This window comes from Giraffa tippelskirchi, chromosome 9 (assembly GCF_054371585.1).
Source record: "Giraffa tippelskirchi isolate mGirTip1 chromosome 9, T2T-mGirTip1v1.2.pri, whole genome shotgun sequence".
Taxonomy (NCBI): Eukaryota; Metazoa; Chordata; class Mammalia; order Artiodactyla; family Giraffidae; genus Giraffa; species Giraffa tippelskirchi.
Window position 1 is genome coordinate 157,867,067 of NC_137283.1, and position 16,149 is coordinate 157,883,215.

The window sequence follows — 16,149 nt, forward strand, 5'->3', positions numbered from 1 at the left end:
TCGCCATCAGGGTGCTGGTTAGCGAGCAGGTCTGCCTGGGAGGTGTGTGTCTTAAGGCACTGGAAGAATCCTGGCACGCAGACTAATTTTCTACGTCTTGTTCACTGAGTGGTGGAAATAAATTTAGCAATTTCTGGGGACATCATGCTGACTTCTCTTGGAATATAAAGCCTGGATGTGACAGCTTACCGACCTGCAGGTGCGAGTAATTTGAATGCAAAGTAAAGATGCAGTCTAGCAGGCCTGTTTGGCTCACTGCTTGCTGATAGTGATAAGGTCAAACTATCTTTCCATTAGGGTCCTCCGTTCATCTCATTGAACATTTGCATGCTAGAATTTGCAAAGTGCTTTTCAATAGTCTTCTCTTTTGCCAATGAAATGACAGCATTAGCAGATTTCAAGGCTATGAAAATGGATGCGAGAACCTCCAGCAGTTTATCAAGAGTGGTACCCCGTGCTTGGCGTTTATAATTACAATGATCCCCCTGCAGAGTGAGTGGAAAGTCAGACACAGAACTCAGGTCTCTGACTCTAGACTTTTTGTTCCTCCACCACCCCTGGATTTTGCTTTCTGAGATGTATTTATCAATTGACTGAAAGAGTTTTAAAGAAGCAAGTTGTGATTCTACCATAGAAATTTAAAACTGTTAATCTCTTGCTGGGCTCTGAAAATGTTCCAAGAAGTTTTCATAGCCAAAGTCTGATCAAGTCATTGGGGGAGAAATTCCTTTGGTTCCTGTGAGTCAGGCTACCCTGAGTTGGCCCTAATGAAGACAGAGACATAGCAAGATCTGCTCACCTCTGTCTTAGACAGTAAAACCGATAAATGGTCCTGCTTATAAAGCCTGGGATTTGTGTGGACAGGAAGCCATTATGAAATCTACTAGGGAATAACTGTTCACGAAACAGCTGATTCTGCAGAAAGTGTTTGTGGGGATAGGGCTGCAGTCGAGTTCTCAAAGGAAATAGCCTCAAACTCAAGAAGTGCTTGTTGTTGTACGGTTTAGGACTGTGGTACTTCTATCCTTCCTTTCTTTAGTCACAGATAAGTCCAAGAGACCTGTGGGCTTGTGTCCAAATCTATCCCTGCCAAGGAAGCTCGTGCTTGAATTTCACAAGTAATCCATTGGGATTCTGTAAGAGGATTAGTTGGTTGCATCAGATGCCTAGCACTAAAAGATACTAATATTTTACTTTATCTGCTGCTTGTATAGGTTCTGAAACCAGGGCTAGAGGAAGACATTTTAATAAAATGTTGTAAAATGTAATAAAATAAAAATGTTTACTCAGGCATTTTCACCTTTTGCTCCTCTGTCTCCTCAGCTGTTCTTCCTTTTTTCATGATTGTGTATCTATACGTGTGTTTACTCCTCAGTGACAGCTTGTGTCTCGCTGGCTTAGCTGCCTATAGAGTCACGGAGTGAGTTGCTGCAGAAATCTTAGCTCTGATCTCTTGTCTGGTCTGAGCCCTTGCCCCACCCGCAGCACCTGTCTCATATATAAATGTTTTTGGTCACAGGTAACAGGCTGGAGAATTGAGAGAGTTCGATGAGTTGGAAGGGTCATGACCCCCAGGAAAACAAATCAGGTTTAGTTCAATCGCTCAGTCATGTCCGACTCTTTGCGACCCCATGGACTACAGCACGCCAGGCCTCCCTATCCGTCACCAACTCCCAGAGTTTACTCAAACTCATGTCCGTTGAGTTGGTGATGCCATCCAACCATCTCATCCTCTGTCGTCCCCTTCTCCTCCTGTCTTCAATCTTTCCCAGCATCAGAGTCTTTTCCAGTGAGTCAGTTCTTCACATCAGGTTGCCGAAGTATTGAAGTTTCAGCTTCAGCATCAGTCCTTCCACTGAATATTCAGAACTGATTTCCTTTAGGATGGACTGGTTGGATCTCCTTGCAGTCCAAGGGACTCTCAAGAGTCTTCTCCAAGACCACAGTTCAAAAGCATCAATTCTTCAGCGCTCAGCTTTCTTTATAGTCCAAATCTCACAACAAGTCAGGAAGTGAAGTTTATTCATCAGAGGGAGGCCTCTTTGTTTCCACATTCGATTTTTCTCTCCTGCTTTCCTCATCCTAATGCTTAGACTTTGTCCTGCTTATAAGGATGGAGGAAGCATCCTCAGAAATAGAGCAATTGAATCCACCACCCCGCTTATCCCTTGAAACTTTCCCTGTGTTTTGACCCTCTGCTTGTCTTAAGTACCAGAGGGGAAACTTCTGTGGCGTTGCTCTGTTCTCCTTCATGTGTTTTGTGTCAGTTTAGTAGATTAGATATTTGAGTTTCTGATTTATGGGTGAAAACATTTCCCCTTCTCTCCAGATGTGTCACAGTTGCTGTTTCATATGTTTTTGGCTCTGAATGATACTGACTGGTTATCAAAATTCTGTTGCCAGAATTCATACATGCTCTGCGTATGTTTTCCTTTTTCTAGTTACTAAGCATTGGGAGTAATCATTTGCGTCTTAATCAGAGAATATAATAGTTGCTAACAAAAAGGGGAGGAAGTTGGGTGACGTCTTCTGACGACAACTAAAGTTCCACAGAGAAAGACAGGATACTTATAAAATGTAGATTGGCATATATTTATGAATTGACTGCATTTATAAGCATTTAAAAAAATCCATTTGAGTTCATCTATAGCCTGAAAGAACCTGATGGAGAATGTATTTCAGAAAGTATACTTTATAGAAGAGAATTTGACATAAGTTGAAGTTTTAATTTTTCTTAAACTTGCATAACCTAGGAATTGATAGTTCTTTTTATAGCAGATGATTTTAATGGTGTCAATAATTTATAGTGTCTGTGTGTTTAACTTCTTATATCCTGAAAGGCTATTGACAGTTCTGCCTTTCTGAGGCTCTATACAGTAGTTTTGAGGCTCCATGAAGGTAGTTTTTTCAGAAGTTTGGATACTTGGAAGCTATTAAGAGCTAAGATGCTCTGGGACTTCAGTTTTGAGCAGTGTCCATACAAAGTTCCCGCACTGCTCTGCCTGTGAGTAGGACAGGAGGGGATGTAGGGACGTAGACATGCCCCGGGAGCCACTGTCAGACTGGCTGCCCAGCGAGAGGTCACTTCTGCTGACTCTCAGGTGGTCCCGGGATCTCCAGTGAAGCCCCTTGATCCCATGTCCCAGACGTCAGGTCCTCCCAGGAACCTTCTCAGGTGAATGCACCCTGCTGGCTCTTGGTAAATGTTGTGGTTAACTCAAACTAACCTCACCATAACCCAAGGATGATCTCGCTTAGCTGAATAGACAGCATTGAGTTTCTCTGATTATCCTTCATGCCATTGCTCCCCACCATAAACGTGATAAACTGATCATTTTGATGGCGATTTTGTTTCTCCCTGTATATTTATTGTGTATGTGTTAAACATTTATGTTAATATGTATGTATTACCTGGACTTACAGGGTAAAATGTACCCAAGTAGAAACTCCAGCTTTGTTGCTCATTTTGATCTTATCTTTCTATTTGTTTTACTTATTTTTATTGAAGTATAGTTGATTTATAATGTATTTGTTTCAGGTGTATAGTAAAGTGATTCAGTTTGATATAGAGTATTCCTTTTCAAAATAGGAGTATAATATTCCTTTTGTAGCTTTGCTGCTTTCCAGTCAAATCACTTAGCCTCTGTGGGAAATCTGTATAGTTAGGGATCTGGGCCAGAAATTTGAACGCTGAGCTCTTTTGCTAGACTCATATTTTGATATTATCTCCCTACTTGGTATGAGCCAAATACAGCACCACCCACATTGCTCTCTGAGGCTTCCTTTCTGCTTATTTTTCAGAAATGTGAAAATAAAAACTGGAGACTGGTTCTTCGAGGAACGAGCCAAGAAATTTCCAACTGAAGGTAAATGCTCTTAAAAAGTTTGCTAAAGTGAAATGTATTCCCAGTTTAAAAATATTTGGTGGTAAGACTTTTGAATATGAAAAACTTAACAAGGTATGGTATATGGGCTTCTCTCTGGTCGGTCCTCCTGTTCCTTTTGTCGGAACGTTCCTGTCTTTGGCCTTAGTTCACGTGGTCCACCACCTTTGCTTGTGGGGCTTCCCTCTGTACCCAGACTTACCCTAACCCTGCTGGAACCTGCCTGTTCTCCATGATGTTCCCCTGACCTCTGCCCTGGGAGTGATATCTCCTTCCTCTCAAACACTGGCTTGTGCATCTCTTCTATAACTGTTAAAAGTGCCCCGTATTATATCATCATTAATGCCCTTCTTTCTCTCCATCAGCAGACACTCTTCTTTTAAAATCCTGTTAGCTCCTTGCAGCCCTAAACCTTGTTTATGGTAATTGATCAACATGATTCAATGAATCACTGAAGACCAAGGTGAGAGAATTGTGTTAGAATGTAGCAGATTCTGGTGACTCTGAAGTGAGCATGTGTGATTATCTGCATAGAGTGTGTGTTTGGTCTCTGCACCCCAGATGTCTTAAAAAGCACTAGCCAAGTTGGTATAATGGTGTCATTAGTAGCTGGGCGTCAAGGCTTTGGAGAGAACAGGTCATGCTTTGGTTGCAGAAGTGTCATGTGAGAGGATGCAGGCTGGGCAGATGAGAGGATAACTTATCAGGAAGAGGCACAGTTACAAGTGGTCAGAATAGAGCGGCGGCCGCGTGCTCTGTGCCCCCCATCTGGGCGTGGAGGCGATGATCTCGGGTGGCCCCGGCCTGTGGAGCCTTGGAGGCTTGGAGCTGGTTTTCAGTTCCTGGCCAGAGACTGAAGTTAGGCTGTAGCAGCGAGAGCCCCGAATCCCAGCTGCTAGACCCCTAGGAACCAGGGGTCGGTGATAAGGCCCCAGCCAGTCAGCTGTGTAGAAATGTATTTCCACAGAGAGAAAGCGGCAAAACAAGTAAAGTGTCTGTTAGGAAAAAGAGTACATGTGGATACACACGCAAATGGACTCTGAGTTGTGCCCTTGTGGTAGTTTGAATCACTTGAAAGATTGAAGGTAGGAGGAGAAGAGGGCGACAGAGGATGAGCTGGGTGGATGGCATCACTGACTCCATGGACATGAGTTTGAGCAAGCTCTGGGAAGTATTGAAAGACAGGGAAGCCCGACGTGCTGCAGTCCGTGGGGTTACGAAGAGTCAGACGTGACTGAGCGACTGACTGAACAACAGCAACATATGGGGCATTTCTTCCAGGTTTCCTTTGGCCAGTCATCCTGCTTACCTGGTTCTGAGTCCATGTTTGGTTTATCTCAGGCTCCTCCCGTGTGTGCGCACATCTCTTGGTCAGGATGGATTCTAGCAAAGAGGCCTATGGGTAGTTGACCTCACTTCCCACGAGGTGACATCCCCTCCCTTTTTGACCTCCAAGGAGGCTTTCTGCCGGTGTGTAGTCAGGAAGGTCTCCTGGACTCCACGAATGAGGAACACGTGGCCTTTTATCTCCTATCTGGGCAGCAGGACTCGGTTCTTCTCTCGCTCCTCCTCTTGGGCGCGTTTGTCCATAGGAGAGGAACTCTGGCTGTTCAGCCTGGGGCCCGTCTGTCTCCTGTCTCGGTGACACAGTGTCACCGTCCGCTGTGATGTGTGACCACGGGAAGTGCACACAGGGAACTTGGGCTGACCTGGAGGGGCCGAGGTGACTGCAAACACCGTGTGTGTCGGGGGAGACACGGTCACAGGCTGAGGTCGAGAAATAAACTGTTGAGCCTCAGCTAAAGTGCGTGCATGTTGACACGTAAAGGGAGTCATTCGTCTAGAGTGTTGATGCTCTGCTTTCGTTTTAATAAAAGCATCATGAGCTGAGGTTTAGTTGGCGGTAAATTCTCCCCTGGATTACATTCCTGACTCTGCTTATTGAAGAAAAAGTGACATTTCTGCTGAATTTATTAGAAATCTGGAGGAATATGTAACACTGATGGGATTGTTCAAGCCGAAAAAAAACAAATGTAGCAAGTGTGTATTTTTATCTAGATCTGTGTTTCTCCATCCTTTTTTTGTTAGTGTCCTCTTTCCAGCCCACAAACAGCCTTGTCAATGCTTTGTTTCCTGAATATTACCTAAATATTTCCTAAATATGACCCATTCAGATATATTGCATAGCTGTTTGTATATGGAAACCTTTTGGAGCAGACTACCCACAAACTCTTGCGATATCTAAGATTTTTTTCACCCTCGGAGCAGTGTTTGCTCCTTGAGGGCCATCAGCCTGTGTCTGCACGGTTCACCATCTAAGCAAGCCATGGCTGCCTGGAGTCTTCTTGTTTATTGTTTTGTTTCTTGAAGATATTTTTTGGTTGGAGGGTCTAGGGTCTTCTTCAGGCAGTATATAGGTTCTTGTTTTTTCACTTCTAGTCCTAGTTCATAAATAAGTCTGTAGGGAGTGAAGTTTCTGTTATTTCTCAAAACCAATTCAGTGAAGACATCCTGGAATTTTTTTAGTACTTTACTGGCAGTTTCAGTATCATTATTTCAGGTAGGGAAGTTGACTTGCAGGCCATGTGTGTGCATGTGTGTGTGTGCATACGCGTGTCCCCGCCTCATCTTTTCAGCATTCTTCCCCTTCTAAGTGAGGAGGAGAAGTAGGTCAATCCACCGGGATAACCTAAGAGCTAAAAAGGGGAAGAGGAAAGAAGTGAGACCGACTTCCCGGGTTTCCCTTCCTTGTCCAGTGACTTTTCCACCAGAATGAAAACATCAGCAAGAAAAAAAAAATTAGGGTAATGCAAGTCAGCCTAGGCATGAATCGTTCTTTTCCATTTGTGTTGTTTTCCCCAAAGTAGGACGCAAAAGAAAACGCGAATCTTTCCTTCTCTGCAGTGCTTCCTCAAATGCTGAGATGCCTCGTTTTCCTGTGGCCCGATTTTAGTCGAGTTGGGCTCAGAAGGCGTGGAGAGAGGAAGAAAAATGCCATGTGTTGCGGGGGTGGGGGTGGTCGCAAGGAAGACCGTGCTCCTGACCACAGGTGGGAGGGAGGAGATGGGTCGGCAAGGGAGCTGCTGCAGGGTTATCCGGACAGGCAGGAACTCCGGCTCACCTGTCCGTGCCCCCAAAAGAGATGGAGCTGAGTTTGGGCGCTCCATCAGATGAGGGCCAGGTAGGAAAACAGAGGCCACTCGCTTATTTGAAGAGACGGAATTTAGGGACTCGGTGAGAGAGGTGTTATTGGAGGACCTGGAAAAGCAGAAGGGGACCAGTGAGGGAGCCCAGAGATGTGGCTGTGGGGAGCAGACACGGCCAGGCCGCCTGCTGAGTGCATCTGATGGAGACAAGGGTGAGACCCCTCCTCCTCGCTCCCTCTCCCCGCCAGGCTCCTCTGTCCATGGGATTCTCCAGGCAAGCACTGGAGTGGGTGCCATGCCCTCCTCCAGGGGACCTTCCCAACCCAGGGATCAAAACCATGTCTCCTGCATGGCAGGTGGATTTTTACCATCTGAGCCACCAGGAAACCCAAGAATGCTGGAATGGACAGCCTATCCCTTCTCCAGGGTATCTTCCCAACCCAGGAATCTTTACCTGGTGGATTCTTTTACCCGCTGAACTACCAGGGTAGCCCTCCCTCTCCCTGCTGGGCCCTACTAGGGAATCAAAGCTCCTGATGTGTTTGAGAAACAGCGGTTCTGCGTATTACCTAGTGTGTTTGTTGTCACAGTGTGAACTCAGCTCCCTCCAACCTTCAAAACCCTAAGTGGAAACGAGTAAAACAAGAGGGTGGCTTAAACCTCGAAAGGGGATGAGACGGCTCAAACCAGTGCCTCTTTCTAGGCATTAATTATCTATTACTGGATAAAAAATTGCTCCCAAACTTAGTTGGTTAAAACAGTATTATCACTTTGTATGATTTCTGTCTTCAGCTGAAGGCTTGCCTGGGGCTGGAGGATCGGCTTTCTGGGGGCTCACACGCTTACCTGGCTGGTTGCTGCTGCTGCTGCTGCTGCTGCTGGTGGGGTGGGGTTCCTCCACCGCTGGACCCCTCCAGTAGGCTCCTGAGGGTCCCCACAACATGGCAGCTGGCTTCCCACGGGGCAAGTGACCCAAGACAGACCAAAGCAGAGCCCTGCATTGCCTTTTCATATTAAAAAAAATGTTGTGATGAAATATTAAATTTACCATTTCAGCCATGTTTAGCTATGCAGTTCAGTGGTATTAAGTACATGCACTTGTTTTGCTACTACCATCCTTCTCCAGAATTTATCATCCCACGGTCTCCCCTCTCAAAGCCCCTCATAACATCTACTCTATTTACTATTTTCTGTCTCTGTCAGTATCTCTTATGGCCGAGGGTTAGAAGTCACGCACTATCACTTCTGCTGTGTCCCATGGATCAGCTCTTTTCAGGGCAGAAGGGACTACGTAGGGTGTGACTCTCAGGAGGCAAGGCTCACGGGGCCCTTCAGGAGGCTGGCTACCACACTTGTGACATGTCTCCCGCCCCGGCCTCTGGAATCTTCCTCCTGCCTTTCGTTCTTGCTTCCAAGGCCACAGCTCCTAGCTCATCCCCATGACTCCGCCTGCTTCCCCTATCCTCCCCTCTGTGAAGAGGGAGATACCTTTTCTTTTTTAAAAATGTTCTTTTCTGGTTATAGAAGTAACACCTGTTCATTGCAGAATATCTCGGAAATGCAGAACAGTATACCGAAGGCAAGAATAATTCCTCTACTGGTCAACACTCCTGTTAATTACACACACGCACACACACACACTCTCCTGGCCCCCTTTCTAGGTGATCCTATACATGTGGGTGCACATACAAACTAAGCAATTTTTAAAATGTGTTAATGATCAGACTATATATAGGCTTTTGTCTTTTAAAACTTAGCATAAACATGTCTTTATGCTCTTATAAGACTTCTTCCAACATACACTGATGACTGCATAAAATACATCAGATGGATGTACTACCATTTATTAACTTGTTCCCTCTTGTCTGCGAGTATATCACTGTAGTCAAATTGTCATATTACAGATAACTCTGCAGTGAATATCCTATACAGGTATCTTGGCATCTGTGTTCGTTAGATTCTTAGAATGACTGGTCAGAAGTGTGAACACTTGAGATGCCTGATGTGTTTTGCCAGATTCCACTCTGGGAATCAATGTGCATTCACGTGACCCCGGCATGTTCAGGCCCAAGAACGGCCCCCTCATCACCCTCTGGCCCCCGTTAAATCATCCTATCTCTTGAACATGATTCCAAGTTACATCTGTGATTTTGTTCCGAATGTAAACTTAATATGCATTCATTTAAAAAATTGAACAATGAAGAAAAACATAACCATGTTAAAAATACCTCACCTTGACAACCGTTTACCTTTAGTGCATATCATTTCTGTTCTTTGAATATATGTATCTGTGGTTGAGTGTGTACGTATAACCGTGTAACTATATACACACATTTAAAAGAGCATTTAGACTAAACCATAAGGAATTGATGCTCTTGGGTTAAAAAAAAAAATTGAATAGAGGCAGTTTCATATAAGTAGAGCTAATATGTTTTTCTCTCTTGGAATGTGGCAGTATTTATTTAACCAAATTGCTATTGTTATAAAGTTAGGGAATTTCTAGTTTTGCTGTTACAATTTTGGGAGTTTGTAATATTATTAAAATATTAAAATATTTAAAATAATATAAAAAATAATAAAAGTGCAATGAACATGATTGTAGATAAATCTTTGGTATGTCTCTGAGTATTTCTAGAAGCAGAAGGAAAAGATAAGAGGTTGGGAACATTGCCTTCAGAAGGGGTGTACCCTTCTCACAGGACAAATTGTCCTTAAAAACAAGCAACAGCTTTGTCACTTGTAAAACCACATGGGTAGTCCAAAGTAGTCGCTTGCTGTTTTCTTTGAATTCTTGTAATGACTAATGGAGTTGAATATTTTCCACCTTTTTGACCTTTTGTAGGTGTTCTTCATGTTAAGGGTATTTGCCCTTTACGGTCATGTTAGTTGCATATGTATCTTTATGTTTTCTGACATACAGACTTTTTTTTCCCTTGTCTATCGTCAAATCTACCTTTTCCTGTGTAATTTCTTTTATGCTTCAAGAGCCCTTCCTCCCGCTGCCGTTGGTTATCCATCCATATTTACTTTCTTCTAACTTTATGGCTTATTTGCATTCAACGGTTCACAGTGCATCAGGAAGCCAGCTCTAACGTAATTCTCCCAAACATCAGTTTTGTCTGTGTGATCTGCCCCACCGACAGTCTCCTTCCCATGGGCTTGTAACCCAGGGCCGTTGAGTCACAGGGCTCCGGGTGCTGTTCACCTTGTACCACAGGCGGAGCCCGGGGATTGACCATGTGGATGCCACACCCAGGCTCAGAATTCTTCAAGGGTGGTAGCCATGAGAAGTGAAGTAGGGACCAGGCTGTTGGGAGGTGAAGGGCGCTGCTGTGTGCGGTGGTGTCCATTACCAGTGCGGGCACTGAGTAGGAGGCTAAGAATGGAAACTTAGACTTCTTTTCCTTTTTGGCATTCAGAAACCTGCAGCTACCTTTAATGTCAGTTGGAGTAATTCCAGGAATCATCATTCCCTCTCTCACCCCATTTCCTTCTCATATGCTTTTAACTCACCTCTCTTAATGGTACTATTGGATATATACCACTTAAGATAAACGTTCCCCAGATTTCCTTGAGAACAGACAAGGTGTAAGTAATAATCCAATAAAGAATAGTAGGTATTAAGTGTGGTAGTTTGTGCTAGTTTTCCAACCATTAAAAAGATTTAAAAACAAAAAATATCAGCCGCCATTCTCCCTTTTGCAGGGAGATGATATGAAAAGCATTTTAAATATTTTGTTTTCTCTAAATTTTTTTCCTGATTATAGACTAGCTTTTAAGATTTTGTAATTTGATAGAGTTGTGTTGTCTTAAAATAATTCCTTAAATGCCACAGTCACAGTTCGTCTGTGGTGTATCAGAATGATCAAAACGCTCAGACGTTCAAGGACAGTCTTTAGGCAGCTCCCTGTGCTGTTGTTACCTCCCGCTCCACCCTCAGGCATCGGGCAGCCTCTGTGCAGAGGGCTTTAATGTGACTTCCAAGGTCCCTGCTCCAAGGTCAGCTAAGCGCTATTTCATATTCAATTCAAAGTTCCTGATTCGGTGGGATCAGGTGAGGCCCAAGAGTATATAGAGACATCTCTCAATATCTGAGAGGGTTTTGATCCAGTATCCCTCGGGTACCAAGATCTGCTAAGTCGCTTCAGTCGTGTCCGACTCTGTGCGACCCCATAGACAGCAGCCCACCAGGCTCCGCCGTCCCTGGGATTCTCCAGGCAAGAACACTGGAGTGGGCTGCCATTTCCTTCTCCAGTGCATGAAAGGGAAAAGTGAAAGTGAAGTCGCTCAGTCGTGTCCGACTCTTAGTGACCCCATGGACTGCAGCCTACCAGGCTCCTCCGTCCATGGGATTTTCCAGGCAAGAGTACTGGAGTGGGGTGCCATTGCCTTCTGAGGATGCTCAAATCCCTAATGTGCAATGGTAGTATTTGCATATAACCTATACAGATATTTCCATATACTTATAAGGAATCTAAAGTTGATTTAAACACCTAGTGCTATGTAAATGCTATGTAAATAGTCACCAGTGCACTACAAATTAAAAAGTTTTGCTTTTTGGAACTTTCTGGAATTTTTGTTTTTTTGAAAGTTTTCCACCTAAGGTTGATTGAACACAGATGTGGAACCTGTGGACAAGGGACGGACTATACTTAACAAGTCTCCAAGTAATTCTTCTTATGCGCTTTAAAGTGCATAAGAAGTTTGAGAGGCAGTGGTGAAGTAGCACATTTAATTAACAATGGTGATGGAACTTTTCTAGACCACTAGCAACTGGAAAACAAACAGAAACTCCTCTTTACTTTTTGACATCTGCTAAGTGTGTAAAGACAGTGCCCTCTTCCGGCTCCTTTTGTACATGCACATGTTTTACTTTTTTCTTTTCAATTTTTTTTTTTTAACTTTCTTTTGTATTGGGGTATTATTGTGATAGTTTCAGGTGAACAGGGAATGGACTGTTCCTGGGTTCAGGTCAATGGACCCCTCCTATTCAGGCTGCCGGTTAACAGTGAGCAGAGTCCCATGTGATATACAGTAAGTAGGTCCTTGAAGGTGATCCATTTTAAATATAGCAGTGTGCACAAGTTTTTAATTTTTTACAGTCATGACTTGTTATTTGAGCTTAAAATCAGAAAGATCATGACACTAATACTTTTTAAAACAAATATTTTTCAAGTTTAAAAAGGGTCACATGTGATATATAAACAATATATTGTGGTTTTCACTCTGTTGTTGATAATTGGGGAAATCGTGTAGGAAGGCTGCACCAGTAACAGAGCCTCTGTTAATGGTCTCGGGGATCCACTATGATTCCCTCGTGATTATGAAGGGGAATAATTTTTCACTCCCCTTGTCAGTGGTGAATGTGATTTAGTTCTTCGTGTGACTTTTCAGAGTTTTATTCTTGGATGTGGTCCATCTGATCCGAGGGCCATCATGACAGCATCCGACTTGCTGTGTGGGCCTGAAACACTCAGGCTTGTGAATTAAGAGAAGTGGGTACCAGTAAACATGTGGAGACCATCCCAAGGCCTGCCTTTATCACCTCTGTATTGGCTGGCTCAGTAAAGCCCTTGCCCCACAGTTTAAGAGGATTCTACAAAGATGATTCAGTCAAGTTTTCTGTAAGTTGCAAGTGCAGTATCTAGTGCTTACCTTCTTGAGTGTGTCTTTATGAAATTCTGTTTATTTTCAGGTATACAATTTTGCATATGCTTTTGTCTTAAAGAAAATGTGGCATCTTACTCCGAATATTTTCTCCTCACTACTCTCTTTAGGAGAAAAAGACAAAATCGATACCCACGAAAGAGTGTGCTGAGATGATTTTCAGAAGAAGTAAATTTCCCTGATTGGATTGCTTGTCACACCCCTGACAGATTTTTGGACTGGTCCCTTTAAACCGGTTAGAACAGAGGCTATCAAGTCAGATTATGATTAATGCAGTGAAGTAAGAGCTTGACCTTCAGAGGTTCTATTTTCACTCTGTGTTTCTAGGTGATAATCTTTCAGGGGCGTGTTCTTGAATATAGTCATCTTTGATTTCATGATGCTTTTGGCTTTGTCCACAGCAACTCAAAAATTGAATTGTTTAGACTGTCCAAGTTTCTTTGAAACTATCAATTCACCTCAGATTTTATATATATATGTGTGTGCGTATATATATGTATATATGTATCTCAAATATTCTCAGAGACTAGAATTTTCTTGCTGCTTTGGGCCCCAGCGATCCTACCAGGACCATTGCTGTGTGTCTGTCTTTCCCATATCCTCCATACTCTGTCCTCTACCTCTTCATAATGAGACTGTCTATGAAGCCCACATCTTTGGTCCCAAATTGTCAAGACCAACATGCCATCTATCATCATTTTTCCTATTTAAATGAACACACTGGAAAACCAAGGTGAGACAGTTGAACTGAATATGATTTCTGAATGAAGAATTCATACGTGCTACATATATACAATGGAATATTACTCAGCCATGAAAAGGAACAAAATTGTGTCATTTTTAGAGATATGGATGTATCTAGAGACTGTCATACACAGTGAAGTAAGAGAGAAAAATATCATATATTAATGCATGTATGTGGAATCTAGATAAGTGCTACAGATGAACCTATTTGTAGGGCTAGAATACAGACAGCAAAAGTAGAGGACAAACACATGGACGCCAAGGGAGAAAAAGGTGATGGGGTGGGATGAATTGGGATTTGGGGATTGACGTATGTACATTACTGTGTATAAATAGACAACTAATGAGAATCTACTGTATAGGTCAGGGAACTCTACTCAATGCTCTGTGGTGAACTGAATGGGAAGGAAATTTAAAAAAGAGGGGAGATATATATATACACACACACACACACACTTATAACTGATTAACTTTGCTCTACTGTAGAAACACACAACATTGTAAAGCAGCTATACTCCAATAAAAGTTAATTTTTAAAAAAAGAACTCATATGTTTGCATGTTTAGGCCAGACTACTGATTAGGGTAATTTCCAGGGAGTATCCTGACAATTGAACACTGAACTATTTATATGAATACGTTTTTTAAAAGGCCAGACACATATATACTTAAACAATAAATCATTTTAAATCAAAGAATTCCGCATTCATTTTTTTCATTGTTGTAAAATATGCATAACATAAAATTTACTATTTTAACTGTTTTAAAGTGTACAGTTCCATTAGTTCAGTCAGTTCAGTCGCTCAGTTGTATCCAACTCTTTGTGACCCCATGGATTGCAGCACGCCAGGCTTCCCTGTCCATCACCAACTCCTGGACCTTGTTCAAACTCATGTCCATCGAGTCAGTGGGTGATGCCATCCAACCATCCCATCCTCTGTCGTCCCCTTCTCCTCCTGCCTTCAATCTTTCCCAGCTTCAGGATGTTTTCCAATGAGTCAGTTCTTTGCAACATGTGGCCAACGTATTGGAGCTTCAGCATCGGTCCTTCCAATGAATATTCAAGACTGATTTCCTTTAGGATGGACTGGTTGGATCTCCTTGCAATCCAAGGAACTCTCAAGAGTCTTCTCCAAGACCACAGTTCAAAAGCATCAATTCTTTGGTGCTCAGCTTTCTTTATGGTACAACTCTCAACATCTGTTCTTAACTACTGGAAAAACCATAGCTTTGACTAGATGGACCTTTGTTGGCAAAATAATGTCTCTGCTTTTAATATACTGTCTAGGTTGGTCATAGCTTTTCTTCCAAGGAGCAAGCGTCTTTTAATTTCATGGCTGCAGTCACCATCTGCAGTGATTTTGGAGTCCAAGAAAATAAAGTCTGTCACTGTTTCCATTGTTTCCCCATCTATTTGCCATGAAGTGATGGGACTGGATACCATAATCTTAGTTTTCTGAATGTTGAGTTTTAAGCCAACTTTTTCACTCTCTTCTTTCACTTTCATCAACAGGCTCTTTAGTTCCTCTTCACTTTCTGCCATAAGGGTGGTGTCATCTGCATATCTGAGATTATTAATATTTCTCCCGGCAATCTTAATTCCAGCTTGTGCTTCATCCAGCCTGGCATTTCATATGATGTACTCTGCATAGAAGTTAAATAAGCAGGGTGACAATATACAGCCTTGACGTACTCCTTTACCAATTTGAAACCAGTTCGTTGTTCCATGCCCGGTTCTAACTGTTGTTTCTTGACCTGCATACAGATTTCTCTATGTACAGATCCGTGGCAGTAAGTAAATTTTCATTGTTCTTTAACCGTTACCCCCATCCATCTCTAGAACATGTTCCTCTTGCAGAACTGCAGCTCTCTACCCATTAAGCATCTCCTCTATCCCTTTTGCTCCTCACTTGCAGCCTCTGACGATCAGCCTATCTACTTTCTGTTTCTATTATTTTGATTACTCTAAGTATCTCATATAAGGGGAATCGTAATATATTTGTCCTTTTGTGAAATCATAATATATTTGTTCTTATTTTACTTAGCATGTCTTCAGGGTTTATCCATGTTGCAGCATATATCAGAATTTTATTCCTCTGTGAGACTAACTGATATTCCATTGTATGTATAGCCCACATTGTATCCATTCATCTATCGGTGGACACTTGGGTTGCTTCTGCCTTTGGGCTATTGTGAATAATGCTTCTGTGAACATTGATTTACAAATACCTGTTCAAGTCCCTGCTTTCACTTTTGTGTTTATATCCAGAATTGGAATTGCTAGATCAGGTGGTAATTCTGCATTTAATTTTTTGAGGAACTGCCATATTGTTTTTCCGTAGTGGCTGCTCCACTTTATGTTCCCACTGGGAATGCACAGGAGTTCCAGTTTCTCTGTGTCTATGCCAACACTTGTTTGGTATTTTTTTTTTCTCTTTGGTAAGAGTCATTATAATGGTGTGATGTGGTATCTCTCTGTTGTTTGTCTTTCAGTCAGCATTTATTGGGTATCTACAAGCCTGACATGTATTCAGTTCTGTGTATGGGTTCTTTTGTGATGATTTGATACCTATTTACATAAATATTTAATATGTATATGTATCTATTTATATACAGATAGATATTATGAGGTGTTTGCCACAATAAGGTTCGTTAACGCATCCTTCATTTCACATAAGTACCATTTGTTGTTGATGGTATGGTGAGAAC

The 16,149-nt window shown here is 42.5% G+C and overlaps 1 protein-coding gene across 11 annotated transcripts in view; it reads left to right on the forward strand.

The window, feature by feature from the left end:
* Positions 1 to 16,149, forward strand: part of SYTL3 (synaptotagmin like 3) — a 91,256-nt gene that overhangs the window by 15,322 nt on the left and 59,785 nt on the right. For 9 of the 11 annotated variants that reach the window (XM_081530149.1, XM_081530157.1, XM_081530150.1 and 6 more), the window contains one exon: positions 3,802 to 3,866. In XM_081530149.1, coding sequence (XP_081386275.1) covers positions 3,802 to 3,866 — 65 coding nt within the window. Of the gene's footprint in view, positions 1 to 3,801; positions 3,867 to 4,249; positions 4,348 to 16,149 lie in introns of all 11 variants that reach the window. The other 2 variants (XM_081530159.1, XM_081530158.1) reach the window with 1 other exon arrangement.